This window comes from Bombina bombina, chromosome 4 (assembly GCF_027579735.1).
Source record: "Bombina bombina isolate aBomBom1 chromosome 4, aBomBom1.pri, whole genome shotgun sequence".
Classification (NCBI taxonomy): domain Eukaryota; kingdom Metazoa; phylum Chordata; class Amphibia; order Anura; family Bombinatoridae; genus Bombina; species Bombina bombina.
Window position 1 is genome coordinate 434,011,557 of NC_069502.1, and position 22,288 is coordinate 434,033,844.

At 37.6% G+C, this 22,288-nt stretch overlaps 1 protein-coding gene across 1 annotated transcript in view; it reads right to left on the reverse strand.

The window, feature by feature from the left end:
• Positions 1-1,650: 1,650 nt before the first annotated feature.
• Positions 1,651-22,288, reverse strand: part of LOC128656388 (uncharacterized) — a 104,365-nt gene continuing 83,727 nt past the window's right edge. Inside the window, exons 5-7 of the mRNA XM_053710261.1 lie at positions 19,638-19,927; positions 4,642-4,825; positions 1,651-2,216 (exon numbers count right to left, since the gene is read on the reverse strand). Coding sequence (XP_053566236.1) covers positions 1,886-2,216; positions 4,642-4,825; positions 19,638-19,927 — 805 coding nt within the window. The 3' untranslated portion in view covers positions 1,651-1,885. The remainder of the gene's footprint in view (positions 2,217-4,641; positions 4,826-19,637; positions 19,928-22,288) is intronic.

The window sequence follows — 22,288 nt, forward strand, 5'->3', positions numbered from 1 at the left end:
ACTTAAAGGTGTTAATTCGCAGCCCTGTGGGTAAAACAATTTTCTACCACTGTAAGATAATTTGTTTCTAGATAAAAATATAAACTTGAGTTTCATCAGTCAAACATTATTCAAGTGTCACAGGCTACTATCAGTACTTAGTACTGTACAATTTTGAATTGTTTGGACTATTTCAGTCCTATTTGTATATTTTTGTCACCATTTTATTACTGCAAAGGCATGTATGTGTGCGTTATAATATAATGTGATATAATGTGACTATTTATGACTATAACTGTTCAATATTAGGAAGTTTTTCTGTACCATTGAATATTGTGAACCTCAATAAAAAAATATTAAAAAACAAAGATTAAGACACATCCACAACTTTTGGAATATAAATAATGGCACTTTTTGCAGCAGAACATTGTTTAGTGCAGTGTTGGCAGATCAGTCGCACATGTCAGTGTGTGTGAATTATTTGTAGTTCTGCCGGCACAATGGACCTCTATGGTATTGCTAGATAGTGCTCCAGCAGCAGGGAAAAAAAAGTTTACTTTCAAAAATTACAAATATTTTTTTTCTTCTATCTTTTCTCCCCAGTACTTAACCCGACCTTCCCAGTCCCATTTCCACATCACCCGGTAGAGCCTGTTAATCCCTTATTTCTTTTTCTCTCTGTTTCTATAGTGCAGACGGGAAATGACACTAACAGGCACGGGGAGGCACATGCAGTATTATAATGCAGACAGGTACAGGCCGGAAGCATTGTCACAGGCCTGCAAGCTGACAGAGTATGAAGTGGAAGCAAACTGACAAGCAGGGATGTATTGCATGTTTTTAAGCCATCTTGGTCTGGATTGACCAAGATCAATAGAGAATGATAATGTGACATGATGAAACCCTTTTTTTTCTCTTTTGTGATTCAGAATTTTTTTTTTTACTTATTTTATCAGATTTGTTTTGTTTTCTAGTTATTTTTTGTTGAAGATATACCTAGGTAGATAGCTCACACATGCCTGGAGCGCTACATGGTAGTAAATAGTGTGGCCATTGTGTGCTCCTGCAAATGTATAACACTCTCACAAAATTGCCGCCATATAGTGCTGCAGACATATGCACGCTCCTGAGCTTACCTCATTGCTTTTCAACAAAGGATACAATGACCATTAGATTATAAGAGTACATTTGAAAATTGTTAAAAACTGCATTCTCTATCTGAACCATGAATTAAAAATGTGGGGGGTTATGACTGAGGGGGACATTGGTTGATCATAATTGGGGAGTGGGCTTTTCCAGTCCGGCAACAAATAAACAAACTCATTTTTTGGGAGTTTTTTGCAAAGCCATCATTTGTTCATTCAGTTTTTGTTAAAGGGGCCGTTCATTTTGCCTTTTCAGAAAAATGCATTGAATTTCACAAAATGTGTTGTATAAGTTGTTTCACATTTGTGCAAATCTGAATGCACATGTCTAGTATACACTAAACTCCCAGGCTGCATATATACAAGAGAGAAGGCAGCACTGTTCAGATGAACAATAATGTGTTATGTACCACTAATATTCTAAATTTCAGCTGGCGCAAGAATGAATTCCCCAAAAATCTTTATTCTTTTTTTTCCTCTGAGAACAATAGAAAAACCACTCCCCACCTCACAGAATCATAAAACGTTGTACAGCAGAGAATCTTTATTTGATTGGATATTTACAAACAATTTTTTATGCTGATGCAATATGATACATAAACTGATACTAAGTTCTTCATGACTGAAACCTGTAAATCAGATGCTATTATCAAGAAGCATTAGGGGTTATTTAGATCTACTGTATAATTATTTTGTTGTGTTTTCTTTCATGTCCTTGTGTCACAAAATCCATGATAGCTTGAGATTTTGAGTAACATTTATCATTGAGATTTGGGACATATCCCAAATAAGCAGGCTTCACACAGATTACTTTCATGTGGTTTGGTAATAGCAGGACCTCTTGTTTGTGGGTTTGATGTCATCTTCTCATTGTAGCAGCATTTTCTAATTTTTATGATAAGTCTCATCAGACTGTCTTTTACTTCATTTTCTTCTATAGTTGGTTTCTCTAAATTAGGGTATTTACATCTTCGGCACTGCTGTCTAAATATCCTTAATAGTACCAAGCCCCTTTTAGACTTCAAGCAAAATTGAAAGATAAGGGTGATCAAACCAGATTTCCATTTATTGGAGCAATTTGAGCAGATAAAACTAAAACAGATAAAGGGATTAATAAATAAGTACACAAATATAAGCATTTATTTATTTCAATGTCTGTTAAAGATTTATAAAGCTTTTATGTAACTTTCTAACAGTAATTAGCAGGTTTGATCTCTACTCAAAGAATGATCAAGGGCTATATTACTAGTGGAGCACTATTTTTTGCATGCAAATTTATGCACAAGTTTGCGCCCTTTTTTCGTATTACAAGTTGAAAGTAAACGTGACCGAGAGCAGTGTCTCGAATTACACTCATTTGGATAGCGCAACTTCAGAGATTTGGTAAACTGTAACAGTACAGTTACATTCATATTAACATTGTCTTATAAAAATTATTGAATACAAATATTGCCTTAAAAAGTAATAAGGGCGCAAAATATCAGACGTCAGGTGTTAGAAAAAAAAGTCCAAAAGTGCTTTTACATAGTGATCCATAGGACCAAAAATATGTATGTCTATAAATATATACGTATGTATTGCTATACATACTGTATGTATATCTGTATTTATATTTGTATAAATGTATTTACATAAATATATACGCATTTACATACAGATATTCATATGTATAGAAATACATACATATATCTCAATGCAATCCTGCACTCGTGTTTACGCACGCTGTCGGCTGTTATTTTTTTTGTTCATAATAAGGCTTCATTAAAGTCTATAGGGCCGATTTATAATTGTGCGGACGGACATGATCCACTGCAGCGGATCATGTCCGCCGAACATCAATAAATGCAGACAGCATACGCTGTATCATTGCACAAGCATTTCTCGTGAAATCCTTGTGCAATACCGCCCCCTGCACATTCGCGGCCAAACGGCCGCTAGCAGGGGTGTCAATCAACTCAATCATATCCGATTGGGATGATTGCTGTCTGCCGCCCCATAGGTGGTGGACAAGTTAAGGATCAGCGGTCTTAAGACCGCTGCTTCTTAACTCCTTTTTCTGGCGAGCCTGAAGGATCGCACAGAAACAGATACATTAGGGGCCATACGGGGCTTGATAAATCGTCCCCTGCATGAGGATTCGACCGCCAGAGCGCAACATTTTTACTTCCAATCTGTAATACCTGCATAATTGGGCATGCAATGGTAAAAAAAAAACTTGACAGCAGATAACGTGCGTGTGGAAGCACAAGTTTGAGCAACACTCGTATTCTAGCTCTAAATAGGTAGAAATGCATATTTAACAAGTGCATAAAAAAAGATAATTCAATAGCACTGTATCTTGTCACAGCCATCAGCCAATCACAGACTGATGTACATATATACTGTGATGTCTTGCACGTGCTCAGTAGGAGCTGTTTATTTAGAATACGTGAACATAAAAACATTGTGCAAAATTTGATAATGGAAGTAAATTGGAATGTTCTATGGGAATCATGAAAGTTTAGTTATGACTTTAGTACCCCTTTAATTAAATGGTACTTCTTAATTAAATAGTGATAGCCCATACTAGTATAATGTTTTTAGCATTCTGTATAATAAAATATTATTCAAGGAGACATATACATGTTAAAATGAAAGTAAAAATAAAATTCCCTTTTTAACTACATGTTTGCATTTGCAGTGGTTATGGGTGTTAATCACATATTTAAAGTTGAGCGGCCAGGCAAAATGCATTCCTGCTCCTGAGATAGACATGGCCAGTAAAGTAAGCCAATCAGAAGCACCATACAGTTGAATCATTTAAATTATCAGCCATTTTCTTAGTGCACCAGGTATGCAAATGTAACGCCTCAGCAGAGGCATAGTACATAGTAAATAATATGGGGAATGTGTTGAAAATAAAATGCTCTTGACAAACCCAGTAGCTAAGGAGCTCCTAGATTCTACAATTTTACCCCTGGCTCCTAATTATTTGGCTATGTTCCATATTTCTATTTACAAATACCAATATCTGGCTACTAAAAGTGTGCCTGCTCCTAAATATTCTTACTGGCTCCTAAATTTTAAGCAGAATTGTCGACCCTGCTCTAATAAAATAGACAAAGCTCCCAACTGTCACTCACTATTTCAGAGCGACAGTCCCTGAGTCTGGGCTCTCCCCAGCTGTCCCTCTGAGACAGACATATGTCCCAATTTGCAGCATTTCCCTTAACTCCACCTATGCAGCACCCAGACATGGCCACAAACCACACAGACACACCCACCAACCAACAAGACACACCCAGACCCCCTAGCCAGCCACTATCGCACCCCCTCCTAACATGGCTCCTCCCACAAATCAGCAACCAGCTCCCATCAACCTCCTGCCATCCCTGATACCCAGCCACAAATGTTGGGAGGTATGATAGATAGGATGCTTTAATGTTCATTTAATCCATAAAAGGGGTTAGAAAATTCACATTACAAACTGAGTATATAATTAGTAAACAGATGAATCTTATTTCCCTTGTCTGTTTACCTGCCAAATGAATTCTGCGTAAAGATCCATGATCCTTCACTCTTCTGCTCAGGAGTCGGCTTTCCCATTAGATCATACTTAAAATTCAAACTCCAAACATCACCATAGTCTGCCCCAAGCTCCTTTTCCTTCAGAAAATGAAAGGTTTTCATCCAGACATTTTGGGATTTTTGTTTTCCTTTACCTGGTAGAATTAAAAATCAATTAATAAGATATGAAGCATTATATCTTACTATTTACCATAAGAGAATGAAGGACATCATACTAACAAATCTGACTCAATGTGCCAGATTCACTAATATCTATGTAATTGATTTCCTATAATATTTCATTAAAGCTTACACATGCCACTCTTTACTGAATTGGCTACCTATAGATCATTGCAAACTAAAAGACTTGAGAGTTTAAAGAGATGTGAGTGGCTAATAGTAAATACACTTTACTGAATAAATGTTTTAAAAAAAAATTCTAATATCAACTTGTATATAACAGGCAATTTTAGTTATTCAAACAGGAATGTTTTCAATGGATTAGAATGACTTAGAAAAATAAGGCAAAAAAAACCCCTGAACATGTAATGTTTTGGTATGACAGTTCCGATGATTTGGAAAAGGGGCCATGGCCTTTGTGAATTCCAAACATGGATGAGGTATAAAGGAAAACTAAACCCTATTTTCTTCATGATTCAAATAGAGTATACAATTAAAAAAAACTTTTCAGTTTCTTTCCAGTTTAGCAAGCAGTTTAGCAAGAATACTTGTAGCAATGCAATACATTTGGTAGAGCACTATATACTGTAGCAGCAGTGTATCCTACCATGCAGACGTGCATACTAGCAACCTTGGTATACTCTTCAACAAGGAATACTATAAGAAAGCAGAAATTTGTAAATAGAAGTGAACGGGAGACTTTTTTTTTCTATATTGTTTGCTCTTTCTGATTCACAAAAGAAACATTCGGTTAGATTACGAGTTTTGCGTTATGAGCGGCTCGGTGCTAACTTGCAAGTTATTTCCACTGCTCACCTCCCTATAGCGCTGCTATTTCAGGTTTACAAAAATCCGGAGTTAGCAGGCAAGAAGTGAGCGTTGAGCAAAATTGAGCTCCATACCGCACTCCAATACCAGCGCCGCGGTGAGCTGGATAGACATCAATGGGGAGAGCCGGCTGAAAAAAAGCCTAACACCTGCAATAAAGGAGCGTAAAGCTCCGTAACACAGCCCATTGATTCCTATGGGAAACAAAATTTATGTTTATACTTAACACCCTAACATAAACCCGAGTCTAAAAACCCCAAATCTGCCGCCCCTGACATTGCCGACACCTACATTACACTTATTAACCCCTAATCTGCCACCCCCGACACCTACATTATAATTATTAACCCCTAATCTGCCACCCCCAACGTCACCACCACTATACTAAAGTTATAAACCCCTAGACCTAACCCTAACACCCCCTACTTTAATATAATTAAAATAAATCTAATAAAAAATTCCTATCATTAACTAAATAATTCCTATTTAAAACTAAATACTTACCTGTAAAATAAACCCTAAGCTAGCTACAATATAACTAATAGTTACAGTGTAGCTAGCTTAGGTTTTATTTTTATTTCACAGGCAAGTTTATATTTATTTTAACTGGGTAGACTAGTTATTAAATAGTTATTAACCATTTACTAGCTACCTAGCTAAAATAAATACAAATTTACCTGTAAAATAAAACCTAACCTGAGTTACACTAAAACCTAACCTTACACTATAATTAACTAAATTACATTAATTAAATACAATTAACTAAATTACAAAAAATACAAAATAAATTAACAAATATTTAAACTAATTACACCTAATCTAAAAGCCCTATCAAAATAAAAAGCCCCCCCAAAATAAAAAAACCCTAGCCTAAACTAACTTAAAAGGGCCTTTTGCAGGGCATTTCCCCAAAGAAATCAGCTCTTTTACCTGTAAATAAAAATACAAACAACCCCCCAACAGTAAAACCCACCACCCACACAACCAAACCCCCCAAATAAAATCATAATTAAAAAACCTAAGCTCCCCATTGCCCTGAAAAGGGCATTTGGATGGGCATTGCCCTTAAAAGGGCATTTAGCTTTTTTTCGTTGCCCAAAATCCCTAATCTAAAAATAAAACCCACCCAATAAACCCTTAAAAAAACCTAACACTAACCCCCGAAGATCCACTTACAGTTTTTGAAGACCCGACATCCATCCTTAACGAACCGTCAATCCTCATCTAAGCCGTTAAAAGTCTTCATCCAAGTAGGCCAAAGTCTTCATCCAATCTGGCAGAAGTCTTCATCCAGACGGCATCTTCTATCTTCATCCATCCGGCGCGGAGCGGCTCCATCTTCATGACATCCGGCATGGAGCATCCTCTTCTTTCCGCGGCGACTGAAGAATGAAGGTTCCTTTAAGTGACGTCATCCAAGATGGCGTCCCTTGAATTCCGATTGGCTGATAGAATGCTATCAGCCAATCGGAACTATCAGCCAATCGGAACTAAAGGTGAAAAAATCCTATTGGCTGATGCTGAGCTTGCATTCTACTGGCTGATTGGAAAAGCCAATAGAATGCGAGCTCAATCCTATTGGCTGATTGCCTCAGCCAATATGATTTTTTCACCTTTAATTCCGATTGGCTGATAGAATTCTATCAACCAATCGGAATTCAAGGGACGCCATCTTGGATGAGATCACTTAAAGAAACCTTCATTCTTCAGTCGCCGTGGAAAATAGAGGATGCTCCATGCCAGATGTCTTGAAGATGGAGCCGCTCCGCGCCGGATGGATGAAGATAGAAGATGTCGTCTGGAGGAAGACTTCTGATGGATTGGATGAAGACTTCGGCCTGCTTGGATGAAGACTTCTGCCGGCTTTGATGAGGTCTTCTGCCACTTCGTTGAGGATGGATGTCGGGTCTTCAAAAACTGTAAGTGGATCTTCGGAGGTTAGTGTTAGTTTTTTTTAAGGGTTTATTGGGTGGGTTTTATTTTTAGATTAAGGGTTTTGGGCACCGAAAAAAAAGAGCTAAATGCCCTTTCAAGGGCAATGCCCATCCAAATGCCCTTTTCAGGGCAATGGGGAGCTTAGGTTTTTTATTTAGGATTTTATTTGGGGTGTTTGGTTGTGTGGGTGGTGGGTTTTACTGTTGGGGGTTGTTTGTATTTTTATTTACAGGTAAAAGAGCTAATTTCTTTGGGGCAATGCCCCGCAAAAGGCCCTTTTAAGGGCTACTGGTAGTTTAGTTTAGGCTAGGGTTTTTTTATTGGGGATTTTGATAGGGCTATTAGATTAGGTGTAATTAGTTTAAATATCTGATAATTTATTTTTTATTTTGTGTAATTTAGTGGGTTTTTTTTTGTAATTTAGTTAATTGGATTTAATTAATGTAATTTATTTAATTGTAGTGTAAGGTTAGGTGTTACTGTAACTCAGGTAAGGTTTTATTTTACAGGTCAATTTGTATTTATTATTTTAGCTAGGTAGCTAGTAAATAGTTAACTATTTACTAACTAGTCTACCTAGTTAAAATACCTAGTTAAAATTCCTAGTTAAAATAAATACAAACTTAGCTGTAAAATAAAAATAAAACCTAAGATAGATACAATGTAACTATTAGTTATATTGTAGCTAGCTTAGGGTATATTTTACAGGTAAGTATTTAGTTTTAAATAGGAATTATTTAGTTAATGATATGAATTTTTTATTAGATTTATTTTAAGTATATTAAAGTAGGGGGTGTTAGGGTTATACTAAGGGTTAGGTTTAGGGGTTTATAACTTTAGTATAGTGGCGGCGACGTTGGGGGCAACAGATTAGGGGTTAATAAGTGTAGGTAGTGACAACATTGGGGGTGGCAGATTAGTGGTTAATAATATTTAACTAGTGTTTGCGATGCGGGAGTACGGCGGTTTAGGGGTTAATATGTTTATTATAGTGGCGGCGATGTCCGGAGCGGCAGATTAGAGGTGAATAATTTTATTTTAGTGTTTGCTATGCGGGGGGCCTCGGTTTAGGGGTTAATAGGTATTTTATGGGTGTTAGTGTACTTTTTAGCACTTTAGTTATGAGTTTTATGTTACGGCGTTGTAGCATAAAACCCATAACTACTGACTTTCAGTTTACGGTATCGATCTTGAGGGTATAGGCTGTACCGCTCACTTTTTGGCCTCCCAGGCAGACTCGTAATACCGGCGCAAAGGAAGTCCCATTGAAAAAGGACTTTTTGAAAACTGCGGTAGTTATGTTGCGTTCCGGCCAAAAAAGTGTGCAGTGCAGCTAAACCTGCAAGTCTTGTAATACCAGCGGTAGTGAAAAAGAGCCTTAACGCTGCTTTTTCACTCAAACCGCAAAACTCGTAATCTAGACAATTGTTTTTATGTCCCTTTAATTATGCTTCTTCCTAAAAATAATGGAAGCAGAAATGAAAAATCTTTTTCCTGCTCATTTCACCTGCAGACCCAATTATGTTCCTCCAGTTGTTTTGTATTCAGAGATACCATTCACTACCAAAGATGACCTGAAATACCTTTCCTAAAGGGACATTATATACAATGTAATAGTGTCACGCAAGTGAAGATGTGAATGTGATGTCCTAGTTGGCACTCAGCACTGCAGATACGTCTTTTTTATGATTAATAATATAATAATAAAATAATTTAGGTAAAATAATGAACCTATATTGCAAATAATTGTAATCATTCTAATTAAACATTTTGGCCTTGATCATAATCTATTGAGAGACATGTTTTGAGCCTGAACATTCTACTTTTTGGACACAATAGTGCAATTTCATCTGTTTCTAGCACTCGCATGCAGGTTTTGAGCCTCTCAAAAAAAAGCCCTATCCACTCTTTAGAACTGAAAACTGCTTGGCGATCACAATATGTTTTCATCTCACTTTTAGGTTATATGTGTTTATTAGTGCGGTACTTTGGCTATTGTACTTTATGATGTATATATACACATCTGAGCTTCCGGAGGCTCCAGCAGTCTCTGCTGTTAAGTATGATTAGTGTATTGTAGATTCATCATCTGTCAATCAATTGATGAATATGGGGGGTGGAGGAACGGCGCTTATCCTTCTAGCATTACAAGGTAAAAATCTCAGAAGTATATACTAGGCATATGATGAATGAAAGTCTCATTTATTTTTTAAATTATATCTTATTACTTGAGCGACTATGCTCAAGTTTACATTCACTTGTAGTTAAGTGGTTAATACGTTTTTCAAAAGGATCATGATTGATCAGTATTTTAGTAACAAAATGGACACATCAATTTCACAAAAAAGGGTGGGTCCTTAAGGGGTTAAGTAAATAGAGAATCCACAGCCTGGTAGAAAATGTGGGAATTTATGCCACGGATTTGTAGATTATAAACAGTGTCCAATCCCTAACAGTCTTTCGCCTAGATTACGAGTTTTGCGGTAAGGTGAAAAAGCAGCGTTAACAGGTCCTAATGCTGCTTTTTTATGCCCGCTGCTATTACGGGTCTTGCAGGTATAGGTGTACCTCACACTTTTTTGGCCTTACCGCAAACCTACTTACGTAAATTTCGTAAAGCCTTTTTTCTATGGGACTTCCATTGAGCCGGTATTACGAGTCTGCCTGGGAGGCCAAAAAGTGAGTGGTACACCCTCTACCGCCAAGATTCCTAACGCATTTTAAAGTCAGTAGTTATGAGTTTTACACTACAATGCCGTAGCATAAAACTCATAACTAAAGTGCTAAAAAGTACACTAACGCCCATAAACTACCTATTAACCCCTAAACCGAGGCCCTCCCGCATCGCTAACCCTAAATTAAAATTATTAGCCCCTAATCTGCCGCTCCGGACATCGCCACCACTATAAGAAACATATTAACCCCTAAACCGCTGCACTTCCGCCTCACTAACACTAGTTAAATATTATTAACCCCTAATCTGCTGCCCCCAACATCGCCGCCACCTACCTACATTTATTAACCCCTTATCTGCCGTCCCTAACGTTGCCGCCACTATTCTAAATTTATTAATCCTTTAAACCTAAGTCTAACCCTAACACCCCCTAACTTAAATATGATTTAAATAAATCTAATTAGAAATTACTATCATTCCCTAAATTATAGACATGCAAAGAAACACACAAACACACTCAGACACAGACACCCAAACAGACACTCAGCACTTGTTTACATTGACCTGACAAGTAATGCGGTAGACTACAGTTTTGTCAAAAAAGGAGATTTACAAAGCAAAATATGGAGTTCTGATTATCTTTTTGTCAAGGGAGATGCCAACTAAATGATGATAACAGCAGGCAGTGGCTGAAAGGAAGGGCCCTGAACTGCCTAAACAATAATTTAAAGGTTAAATGGTCGATTGGTAACTTCCTGAAAGGTCTCACTAGTCTCAAAGTCTGTAGAAAGATGTGAATAATCAGTAGTAAGGTCAAAATGTCCTAAAAAAAACAGACAATGGACACACACACACACACTTGCACATACAGTACACCCAAGGAAACACTGACAGACAGCCTCAGAAAACACAGACATACACACACACACAGAGAGACAACCACATAAAACACACAAAGACATACATACACACACCCTCACTCAGACATCCACAGAAAACACATAAATACGTACACACACTCTCACAGAGACATCCACAGAAAACACACAAATACATACAAACACCCTCACAGAGACACCCACAGAACACACAGACATACATACATACATACATACACACACACCCTCACAGAGACATCCACAGAAAACACACAAAGACATACACACCCAGCCTCACAGAGACACCCATAGAAATAGCACAAAGACATACGTACACACCATCACGGACATCCACAGAAAATGCACAAAGACATGCACACCCACCATTACAGAGAGACCCACAGAAAAAAAATACATACACACTCATAGAGACACAAACAAAAGCACAAAGACATAAACGCAGATTTTTTTGCAGAAAGGGTGGTGGATTCATGGAATAAACTTCCATTTGAGGTTGTAAACACAAACGCCTAGATTTGAGTTGAGAGTTCTGCATTAGGGTTAAAAAGCAGCGTTAAGGGGTCCTAACGCTGCTTTTTAACGCCGGCTGGTATTTAGAGTCAGGCAGGAAAGGGTCTACCGCTCACTTTCTTTCCGTGACTCGAGGATACCGCAGATCCCCTTACGTCAATTGCGTATCCTATCTTTTCTATGGGATTTGCCTAATGCTGGTATTATGAGTCTTGGAAGAAGTGAATGGTAGAGCCTCTACCGACAAGACTCCAACCGCAAAATAAAGTCTGTAGTTAAGAGTTTTATGGGCTAACGCGGGAACATAAAGCTCTTAACTACAGTGCTATAAAGTACACTAACACCTATAAACAACCTATGAACCCCTAAACCGAGGCCCCCCCACATAGCAAACCCTATAATCATTTTTTTAACCCCTAATCTGCCGCTCCGGACACCCCCGCAACCTACATTATACCTATGAACCCCTAATCTGCTGCCCCTAACCTCGCCGACACCTATATTACATTTATTACCCCCTAATCTGCCCCCCCCAATGTCGCCGCCACCTACCTACACTTATTAACTCCTAATCTGCCAACCAGACCTCACTGCCACTATAATAAATGTATTAACCCCTAAACCGCTGCACTCCCGCCTCGCAAACACTATAATAAATTTTATTAACCCCTAATCTGCCCTCCCTAACATTGCCGCCACCTACCTACAATTATTAACCCCTAATCTGCTGCCCCCAACATCGCCGCTACTATAATAAAGTTATTAACCCCTAAACCTAAGTCTTACCCTAACCCTAACACCCCCCTAACTTAAATATAATTTAAATTAAACAAACTAAATTTACTATCATTAAATAAATGAATCCTATTTAAAACGAAATACTTACCTATAAAATAAACGCTAATATAGATACAATATAACTAATGGTTACATTGTAGCTATTTTAGGATTTATATTTATTTTACAGGCAACTTTGTATTTATTTTAACTAGGTACAATAGCTATTAAATAGTTAATAACTATTTAATAGCTACCTGATTAAAATAATTACAAAATTACCTGTAAAATAAATCCTAACCTAAGTTACAAATACACCTAACACTACACTATCATTAAACTAATTAAATAAATTACCTACAATTATCTAAACTAAAATACAATTAAATAAACTAAACTATAGTACAAAAAAACCAAACACTAAATTACAAAAAATAAAAAAATATTACAAGAAGTTTAAACTAATTACACCTAATCTAAGCCCCCTAATAAAATAAAAAAGCCCCCAAAATAATAAAATTCCCTACCCTATCCTAAATTACAAAGTAATCAGCTCTTTTACCAGCCCTTAAAAGGGCTTTTTGCGGGGCATTGCCCCAAAGGAATCAGCTCTTTTACCTGTAAATAAAAATACAATCCCCCCCAACATTACAACCCACCACCCACATACCCCTACTCTAAAACCCACCCGATCCCCCCTTAAAAAAACCTAACACTACCCTCCCTGAAGATCACCCTACCTGGAGCCGTGTTCACCCAGCCGGGCACCGATGGGCCAGAAGTGGACATCCGGAGCGGCAGAAGTCTTCATCCAATCGGGCAGAAGAGGTCCTCCAAGCAGCAAATGTCTTCATCCAACCGGCATCTTCAATCTTCAATCAACCGGAGCGGAGCCATCTTGAATCCATCCGACGCGGAGCCATCCTCTTCGTACGATGTCCTAAGGCTGAATGAAGGTTCCTTTAAATGACGTCATCCAAGATGGCGTCCCTCGAATTCCGATTGGCTGATAGGTTTCTATCAGCCAATTGGAATTAACCCCTTAATGACCGGACCATTTTTCAATTTTTTTACCCTTAATGACAATGGCTATTTTTACATTTCTGCAGTGTTTGTGTTTAGCTGTAATTTTCCTCTTACTCATTTACTGTACCCACACATATTATATACCGTTTTTCTCGCCATTAAATGGACTTTCTAAAGATACCATTATTTTCATCATATCTTATAATTTACTATAAAAAAATTTAAAATATGAGGAAAAAATTGAAAAAAAACACACTTTTTCTATCTTTGACCCCCAAAATCTGTTACACATCTACAACCACCAAAAACACCCATGCTAAATAGTTTATAAATTTTGTCCTGAGTTTAGAAATACCCAATGTTTACATGTTCTTTGCTTTTTTTGCAAGTTATAGGGCCATAAATACAAGTAGCACTTTGCTATTTCCAAACCACTTTTTTTCAAAATTAGCGCTAGTTACATTGGAACACTGATATCTTTCAGGAATCCCTGAATATCCCTTGACATGTATATATTTATATTTAGAAGACATCCCAAAGCATTGATCTAGGCCTATTTTTTTATATTTCATGCAACCATTTCACCGCCAAATACGATCAAATAAAAAAAAAAACTTAAATTTTTCAAAATTTTAGGTTTCTCACTGAAATTATTTACAAACAGCTTGTGCAATTATGGCACAAATGGTTGTAAATGCTTCTCTGGGATCCCCTTTGTTCAGAAATAGCAGACATATATGGCTTTAGCGTTGCTTTTTGGTAATAATAAGGCCGTTAAATACTGCTACGCACCACACTTGTAATATGCCCAGCAGTTAAGGGGTTAATTAGGTAGCTTGTAGGGTTAATTTTTAGCTTTAGCGTAGAGATCAGCCTCCCACCTGACACATCCCACCCCCTGATCCCCCCCTGACCCCCTCAAACAGCTATCTTCCGTCCCCCACCTCACAATTGTCACCGCCATCTTAAGTACTGGCAGAAAGTCTGCCAGTACTGAAATAAAAATAATTATTATTTTTTTATTTTTTTCATACAGTCTGCAGTGATGGATCCCCCCTTACCCCACAACCTCCCTGATCCCCCCCAATACATCTCTCTAACCTTCCCCCTCTACCTATTTGCCGCCATCTTGGGTACTGGCAGCTGTCTGCCAGTACCCAATTTGCCCCCCAAAATAGTTTTTTTTTACTTTTTTATACTGAAATACTTGTTTTCTGTAGTGTAGCTGGCCCCCCTAAATGATCTACATCCCTCCCCCTCCCAGATCCCTTACTAAAGAACTAAGATCCCCCTGCATCTATATCGTTTTTTTTTTTTTTACTTTCACATTCATGCATAATTTGCATTGACCTTGCATTCTATTGGCTGATCGGAACAGATTTTTCCTACCTTAATTCCGATTGGCTGATAGAATCCTATCAGCCAATCGGAATTCGAGGGACACCATCTTGGATAACGTTATTTAAAGGAATCTTCATTTGGCCTTAGGACATCATACAAAGAGGATGGCTCCACGTCAGATGGATTCAAGATGGCTCCGCTCCGGTTGATTGAAGATGCCGGTTGGATGAAGACATCTGCCACTTGGAGGACTTCTTCTGCCCCGATTGGATGAAGACTTCTGCAGCTCCAGATGTCCACTTATGGCCCATCGGTGCCCGGCTGGGTGAACACAGCTCCAGGTAGGGTGATCTTCAGGGGGGGAAGTGTTGGGTTTTTGTAAGGGGGGATCGGGTGGGTTTTAGAGTAGGGGTATGTGGGTGGTGAGTTGTAATGTTGGGAGGGATTGTATTTTTATTTACAGGTAAAAGAGCTGATTACTTTGGGGCAATGCCCAGAAAAAGAGCTGATTACTTTGTAATTTAGGATAGGGTAGGGAATTTTATTATTTTGGGGGGCTTTTTAATTTTATTAGGGGGCTTAGATTAGGTGTAATTAGTTTAAACTTCTTGAAATATCGGGTGCTAACGCTCCTTTTTTTTCCAGCGCTCCCTTAAGCCAACGCTGGTATTACAAGTTTTCTGAATGGCTGCGTTAGCCTCAGAAAGTGAGCATTGAGCCAAATTTAGCTCCATTTCTACCCTCCATACCAGCATTGCTTACGGTAGCTGTAAGCTGGAAAAACGTGCTCGTGCACGATTTCCCCATAGGATACAATGGGGCTGAGCTGGCTGAAAAAAAAACTAACAGATGCAAAAAAGCAGCGTTCAGCTCCTAACGCAGCCCCATTGTTTCCTATGGGGAAACACTTTCTAAGTCTACACCTAACACCCTAACATGAACCCAGAGTCTAAACACCCCAAACCTTACACTTATTAACCCCTAATCTCCCCCCCCCCCGACATTGTCGACACCTACATCATATTATTATTAACCCCTAACCTGCCGCTCCGGACACCGCCGCAACCTACATTATCCCTATGAACCCCTAATCTGCTGCCCCCAACATCATCGACACCTATATTATATTTATTAACCCCTAATCTTATGCCCCAACGTCGCCGCAACCTACCTACAATTATTAACCCCTAATCTGCCGCCCCCAACGTCGCCGCTACTATAATAAAGTTATTTACCCCTAACCCTAACACACCCCTAAGTTAAATATAATTTAAATAAAACTAAATAAATTTACTATAATTAAATAAATTATTCCTATTTAAAAATAAATACCTATAAAATAAACCATAAGATAGCTACAATATAACTAATATTTACATTGTAGCTATTTTAGGATTTATATTTATTTTACAGGCAACTTTGTATTTATTTTAACTAGGTACAATAGCTATTAAATAGTTAATAACTATTTAATAGCTACCTAGTTAAAATAATTACAAAATTACCTGTAAAATAATTCCTAACCTAAGTTACAAATACACCTAACACTAACTACAATGATCTAACCTAAAATACATTTAAATAAACTAAACAGCAGCATCTTCTATCTTCAACCATCCGGCGTGGAGCGGGTCCATCTTCAAGACATCCGACACGGAGCATCCTCTTCTTCCCGACGACTAACGACGAATGAAGGTTCCTTTAAATGACGTCATCCAAGATGGCGTCCCTCAAATTCCGATTGGCTGACCTCGCATTCTATTGGCTGATCCAATTGAACTTCAATCCGATTGGCTGATTACATCAGCCAATGGGATTTTTCCTACCTTAATTCCGATTGGCTGATAGAATCCTATCAGCGAATCGGAATTCGAGGGACACCATCTTGGATGACGTCATTTAAAGGAACCTTCATTCATCGTCAGTCGTCGGGAAGAAGAGGATGCTCCGCGTCGGATGTCTTTAAGATGGATCCGCTCCACGCCAGATGGATAAAGATAGAAGATGCCGCTTGGCTGAAGACTTCTGCTGGATGGAGGACCTCTTCTGCCCCGATCGGATGAAGACTTCTGCTGCTCCGGATGTCCTCTTCTGGCCCATCGGTGCCCGGCTTGGTGAACACGGCTCAAGGTAGGGTGATTTTCAATGGGGTAGTGTTAGGTTTTTTTAAGGGGGGGATTGGGTGGGTTTTAGAGTAGGGGTGTGTGGTGGGTTGTAATGTTGAGGGGGTCTTGTATTTTATTTTACAGGTAAAAGAGCTGATTACTTTGGGGCAATGCCCCACAAAAAGCCCTTTTAAGGGCTGGTAAAAGAGCTGATTACTTTTGTAATTTAGTATAGGGTATGGAATTTTATTATTTTGGGGGGCTTTTTTATTTTATTAGGGGGCTTAAATTAGGTGTAATTAGATTAAAATTCTTGTAATATTTTTTTATATTTTGTAATTTAGTGTTTGTTTGTTTTTGTAATATAGTTTAGTTTATTTAATTGTATTTTAGTTTAGATCATTGTAGTTAATTTATTTAATTAATTTATTGATAGTGCAGTGTTAGGTGTATTTGTAACTTAGGTTAGGATTTATTTTACAGGTCATTTTGTAATTATTTTAACTAGGTAGCTATTAACTATTTAATAGCTATTGTACCTAGTTAAAAGAAATACAAAGTTGCCTGTAAAATAAATATAAATCCTAAAATAGCTACAATGTAACTATTAGTTATATTGTAGCTATCTTATGGTTTATTTTATAGGTAAGTATTTATTTTTATATAGGAATAATTAATTTAATTATAGTAATTTATTTCGTTTTATTTAAATTATATTTAACTTAGGGGGGGTGTTAGGGTAAGACAGGTTTAGGGGTTAATAACTTTATTATAGTAGCGGTGACGCTGGGGGCAGGAGATTAGCGGTTAATAATTGTAGGTAGGTTCCGGCGATGTTAGGGAGGGCAGATTAGGGTTAATAAAATGTATTATAGTGTTTGCGAGGCGGGAGTATGGCGGTTTAGGGGTTAATACATTTATTATAGTGGCGGCGATGTCCGGTCGGCAGATTAGGGGTGAATAAGTGTAGGTAGGTGGCGGCGATGTTGGGGGGGCAGATTAGGGGTTAATAAATATAATATAGGTGTCAGCGATGTTAGGGACAGCAGATTAGGGGTTCATAGCTATAATGTAGGTGGCGGTGGTGTCCGGTTGGCAGATTAGGGGTTAAATAATTTTATTAAAGTGTTTGCGATGTGGGGGGCCTCGATCAACAGTGTGTGACATGCATGATAAAAAAATTGCAGAAATTAAGAGATTACTTTTTAAAGAATCATATTTGTAAATGTACAAGCAAAAATAATTATGTGAATTCAAAATTGTACATTAGTGATCTGAGTTGATGGCTAGATGAAGAAAAGTACTTTTGAAAGGTTGACATATGTTTGTTTTTTTCCCCATTTTCCCCAACCAAGAGCACCACTTCAAATTTGGTATACAAATGTTCCCATCTGTCAGCTGTACTTATGGATTTTGAAAATGCTGCACTCTATATGGTCTTGGTGGAACCATAAGCTGTGGTACTCAGTCTCATACCATTAGATCTGGTTAAATGCAGGATTTAGGATTGTGTGTATGTATTTCAAAATTAAGTCAGCTGTAGTGTAAACTGAACAGTGTTAAGTTAACCTGTCTCATTTCAAACACAGAGCAATCTTTGTCTGAGAGTATAACATTTTATGCAGATGTAAAAATCTTAGATAAAATGCTTCCTTGCATCTGGAAAGTCCTTGCATAAAGGGGCAGTAAACTGGAATGTAATTAAAATATATATATATATATATTAATAAAAAAAAACCTCATATCTGCCAAAAGGGCACCTACCATTTGTGTATTTAAGAGGAAACATTTATTCATGGCTTTAAATATAGAATTTCTACAGCATTGTCAAATAATCATAAATACACTGCTGCATATTGCTAAAAAAAAGTGTTTTTATGGACCCCTGGCCCCACCATACAACTACTACCACACTGAAGTTACAATCCGAAATTGCACAAAGAAATAAAAAAACATTTACTAAGTAAGTATTACCTCCTCTGCAAATGAAAGGGATATGCTGTCTGACTCAGGCGCACACTGTACAAACTTAAGTGCCAAGTCTGTCTCACACTGTGCATAGTGGTTTAGTGCACACTCAGAAATCCTCTCAAATGCTAATGCTTTACTCCCTGTTATAACATTTCCCACGCTCAATAGCACTCTGCTGTAGTATATATATTTTTTAAATAATAGTTGTTCTTGCCTCATGGGGCACCCTGGCCAATTGGGCCCCTGACAGGAATCACCCCTGTCACCCCCTGATGGCAGCCCTGGGCAAATGTGTATAGGCACAAAGCACCAGCTATCTCCCAGTAGTGCATTGCTGCTCCTGAGACTACTTAGGTTTGCTTTTCAAGAAAAGATACCAAATGAATGAAACAAGAATGATAACAGAAGTAAATCTAAAACTCTCATGTTTTGTAAGCTCTTGGTTTAGAGGCCTACAAGTCTTGAAATGGGTATTTAATTTATTTCCTGAAAAACTCATAAAATGTTATGGAAACCAGAGTGATGCATTTACAAAAACATATCAAATCAACCATAAAAGTAACCTACAAAGAAGTTGTAATCCTTTAAAAAAATTATCAAATTGTTAATCTACACAAATCCACATAGACTATAATGAATGAGTGAATTTCTGAACAAAATATAGGAAACATTTTTCTAAAGGATTCTCATTGACCCCAAAATGTAAATTCAACATACAGACCTTTTGGTGGTAATGGAACAGCTTTGGGTTTTGGTGGCTTTAAAGTTGTTGGCTGAATGTTGTTTTTGTAACAGTTTTTCCTAATTGCCGTAATTAGACTCATTAGTATCTCATGTATTTTGTCTTCTTCTAGAGTTGGCTTTTCCATATTAGTGCTTTTACATTGTGGGCACTGCTCCCTGCAGATTTGTAATAGCACCAAGCCCCTCTTAGAATTTACAGAACGATAGTGAAAAAGAAGTTGGATAAGGCCAGATTTCCAGATATTAGAACATAATGAGCAGACATATCTAAACCAGGTAAAAAAAAAAAAAAAAGAATAAATGAATACATGTAAGTTAAGAGCACTTTTACATTCTATTTAGAAACAATGAGAATCATTTCAGTTTTAGTGAAAACATTTAAATAAAAACAAAATCATAGAATGGTGAAAGTTTTATGTAGCAGCCAGATTGAATTTATAGCTTTCAAACAAATAAGATGCATACAAATGTACCACAGGCCTTTGAAATTTTCCTAGAAACATACAAAACACGGAATAGGCTGTACTTTCAAACCGGAGTGGGTTCACATTCCGAGCCACTGGGAAAACTCACAACCCTGGATGCTCACCAGCAATCTCAGACATCTGCATTTGTTTTCAGTGACTCTGGGTAGTGACTGCTGAACTTTCTGGACTGTCTGTGTGTTGTGTTTATATACTTGCCTGTAGTTTTCCTATGGGCTTTGCACCAAAGTCTGTAGTTAAGTGACTGAATAACTGAAATCAGATGTAGCTGTGTTTTAGTGCTGGTGATTGGAATAGCCAATAGAATGCAAGCTCAATCCTATTGGCTGATTGGATTTTTTCCACCTTAATTCTTATTGGTTGATAGAATTCTATCAGTCAATTGGAATGTAAGAGACGCCATCTTGGATGACGTCATTTAAAGGAAAGTTCATTCTTCAGCGGCAATCATAAGAAGAGGATGCTCCGTGCAGGATGTCTTGAAGATGGAGCTGCTCTGCGCTGGATGGATGAAGATAGAAGATGCCGTCTGGATGAAGACTTCTGCCCGGTTGGATAAAGACTTCGGCCAGCTTGAATGAAGACTTCTGCCGGCTTTGCTCAGGACTTCTGGCGCTTGCATGAGGATGGATGTCGGTTCTTCGAAAACTGTAAGTGGATCGTCTGGGTTTAGTGCTAGGTTTTAATTTCAGGTTAGGGACTTTGGGTGGAAAAAGAGCTAAATGCCCTTTTAAGGGCAATGCCCATCCAAATGCCCTTTTCAGGGCAATGGGGAGCTTAGGTTTTTTAGATAAGGTTTTTATTTTGGGGGGTTTGGTTGTGTGGGTGGTGGGTTTTACTGTTGGGGGGGTGTTTGTATTTTATTTTACAGATAAAAGAGCTGATTTATTTGGGGCAATGTCCTACAAAAGGCCCTTTTAAGGGCCATTGGTAGTTTATTGTAGGCTAGGGTTTTTTTTTATTTTGGGGGGCTTTTTTTATTTTGATAGGGCTATTAGATTAGGTGTAATTAGTTTAAATATTTGATAATTTATTTTTTATTTTGTGTAACTTAGTGTTTTTTATTTAGTTATTGTTTTTTTGTAACTTAGTAATTCTTTATTGTAGATTTAAATAACTTGAGTAGGGTTAGGTTTTTAAATATACATTATAGTTAATTTAATTTATAGTTCAATGTAATTTTAGTATAATAGTTAGGGTATTTTAATTAATAGTTTTATATAGTTTAATGTAATTTTAGTATAATAGTTAAGGTAGGTTAATTAATAGTTTAATAAAGTTTAATGTAATTTTAGTATAATAGGGTAGGTTAATTAGTAGTTTAATATAGTTTATTTTAATTCTAAAGGTAAGTTTAAATTTATTATAAGATAGGGATGAGTTAATATTTAATGTAAAGTTAGCGGGTTGTTAGGTTTAGGGGTTAATAGCTTAATTTAGTTTATGGCGATGTGGGGGGCTGGCGGTTTAGGGGTTAATAGGTTAAGTAAGTGGTAGTGATGTGGGAGGCCAGGGGTTTAGGGGTTAATACATTTATTTAGTTGCAGTGGGCTCTGGGAGCGGAGGGATAGGGGTGAATACATGTAGTTAGTTGCGATGGGCTCCAGGAGCAGAGGGATAGGGGTTAATACATGTAGTTAGTTGCGGTGGGCTCCGGGAGCGGAGGGATAGGGGTTAATAACTTTATTAAAGTTGGGGTGGGCTCCGGGAGCAGCAGGATGGGGTTAATAACTTTATTTAGTTGCAGCAGGGTTCGAGAGTGGCAGGATAGGGGTTAAACATTTTAGTATAGTGGCGGTATTTAGTGACAGGGTATAAATAAAGGGAAAAAGCCAAATAGCAGCGATATCGATGACTGTTAGTTAACAACAGTCCGCTGCTCATCGCCCCATACTTGGTGCACAACTTTTTTACAGCTTTTTTTTTATAAATAAGGAGAGAGTATTCATCTTCAGGCCGCAATGTTAGGCGAGCGCATTGGTGCCGTCGAATGCAGCACAGTTGACGGCTTGATAAATAGGCCTCTATTTCTTTTCATCAAACTTAAAAAAGAATGATAAGAATGAATAGTATCGCATTACGTGCGCTGTTGTAAATTAAATTTGAGAATTAATCATTTTTGCAATGAGCATGTACAGACATG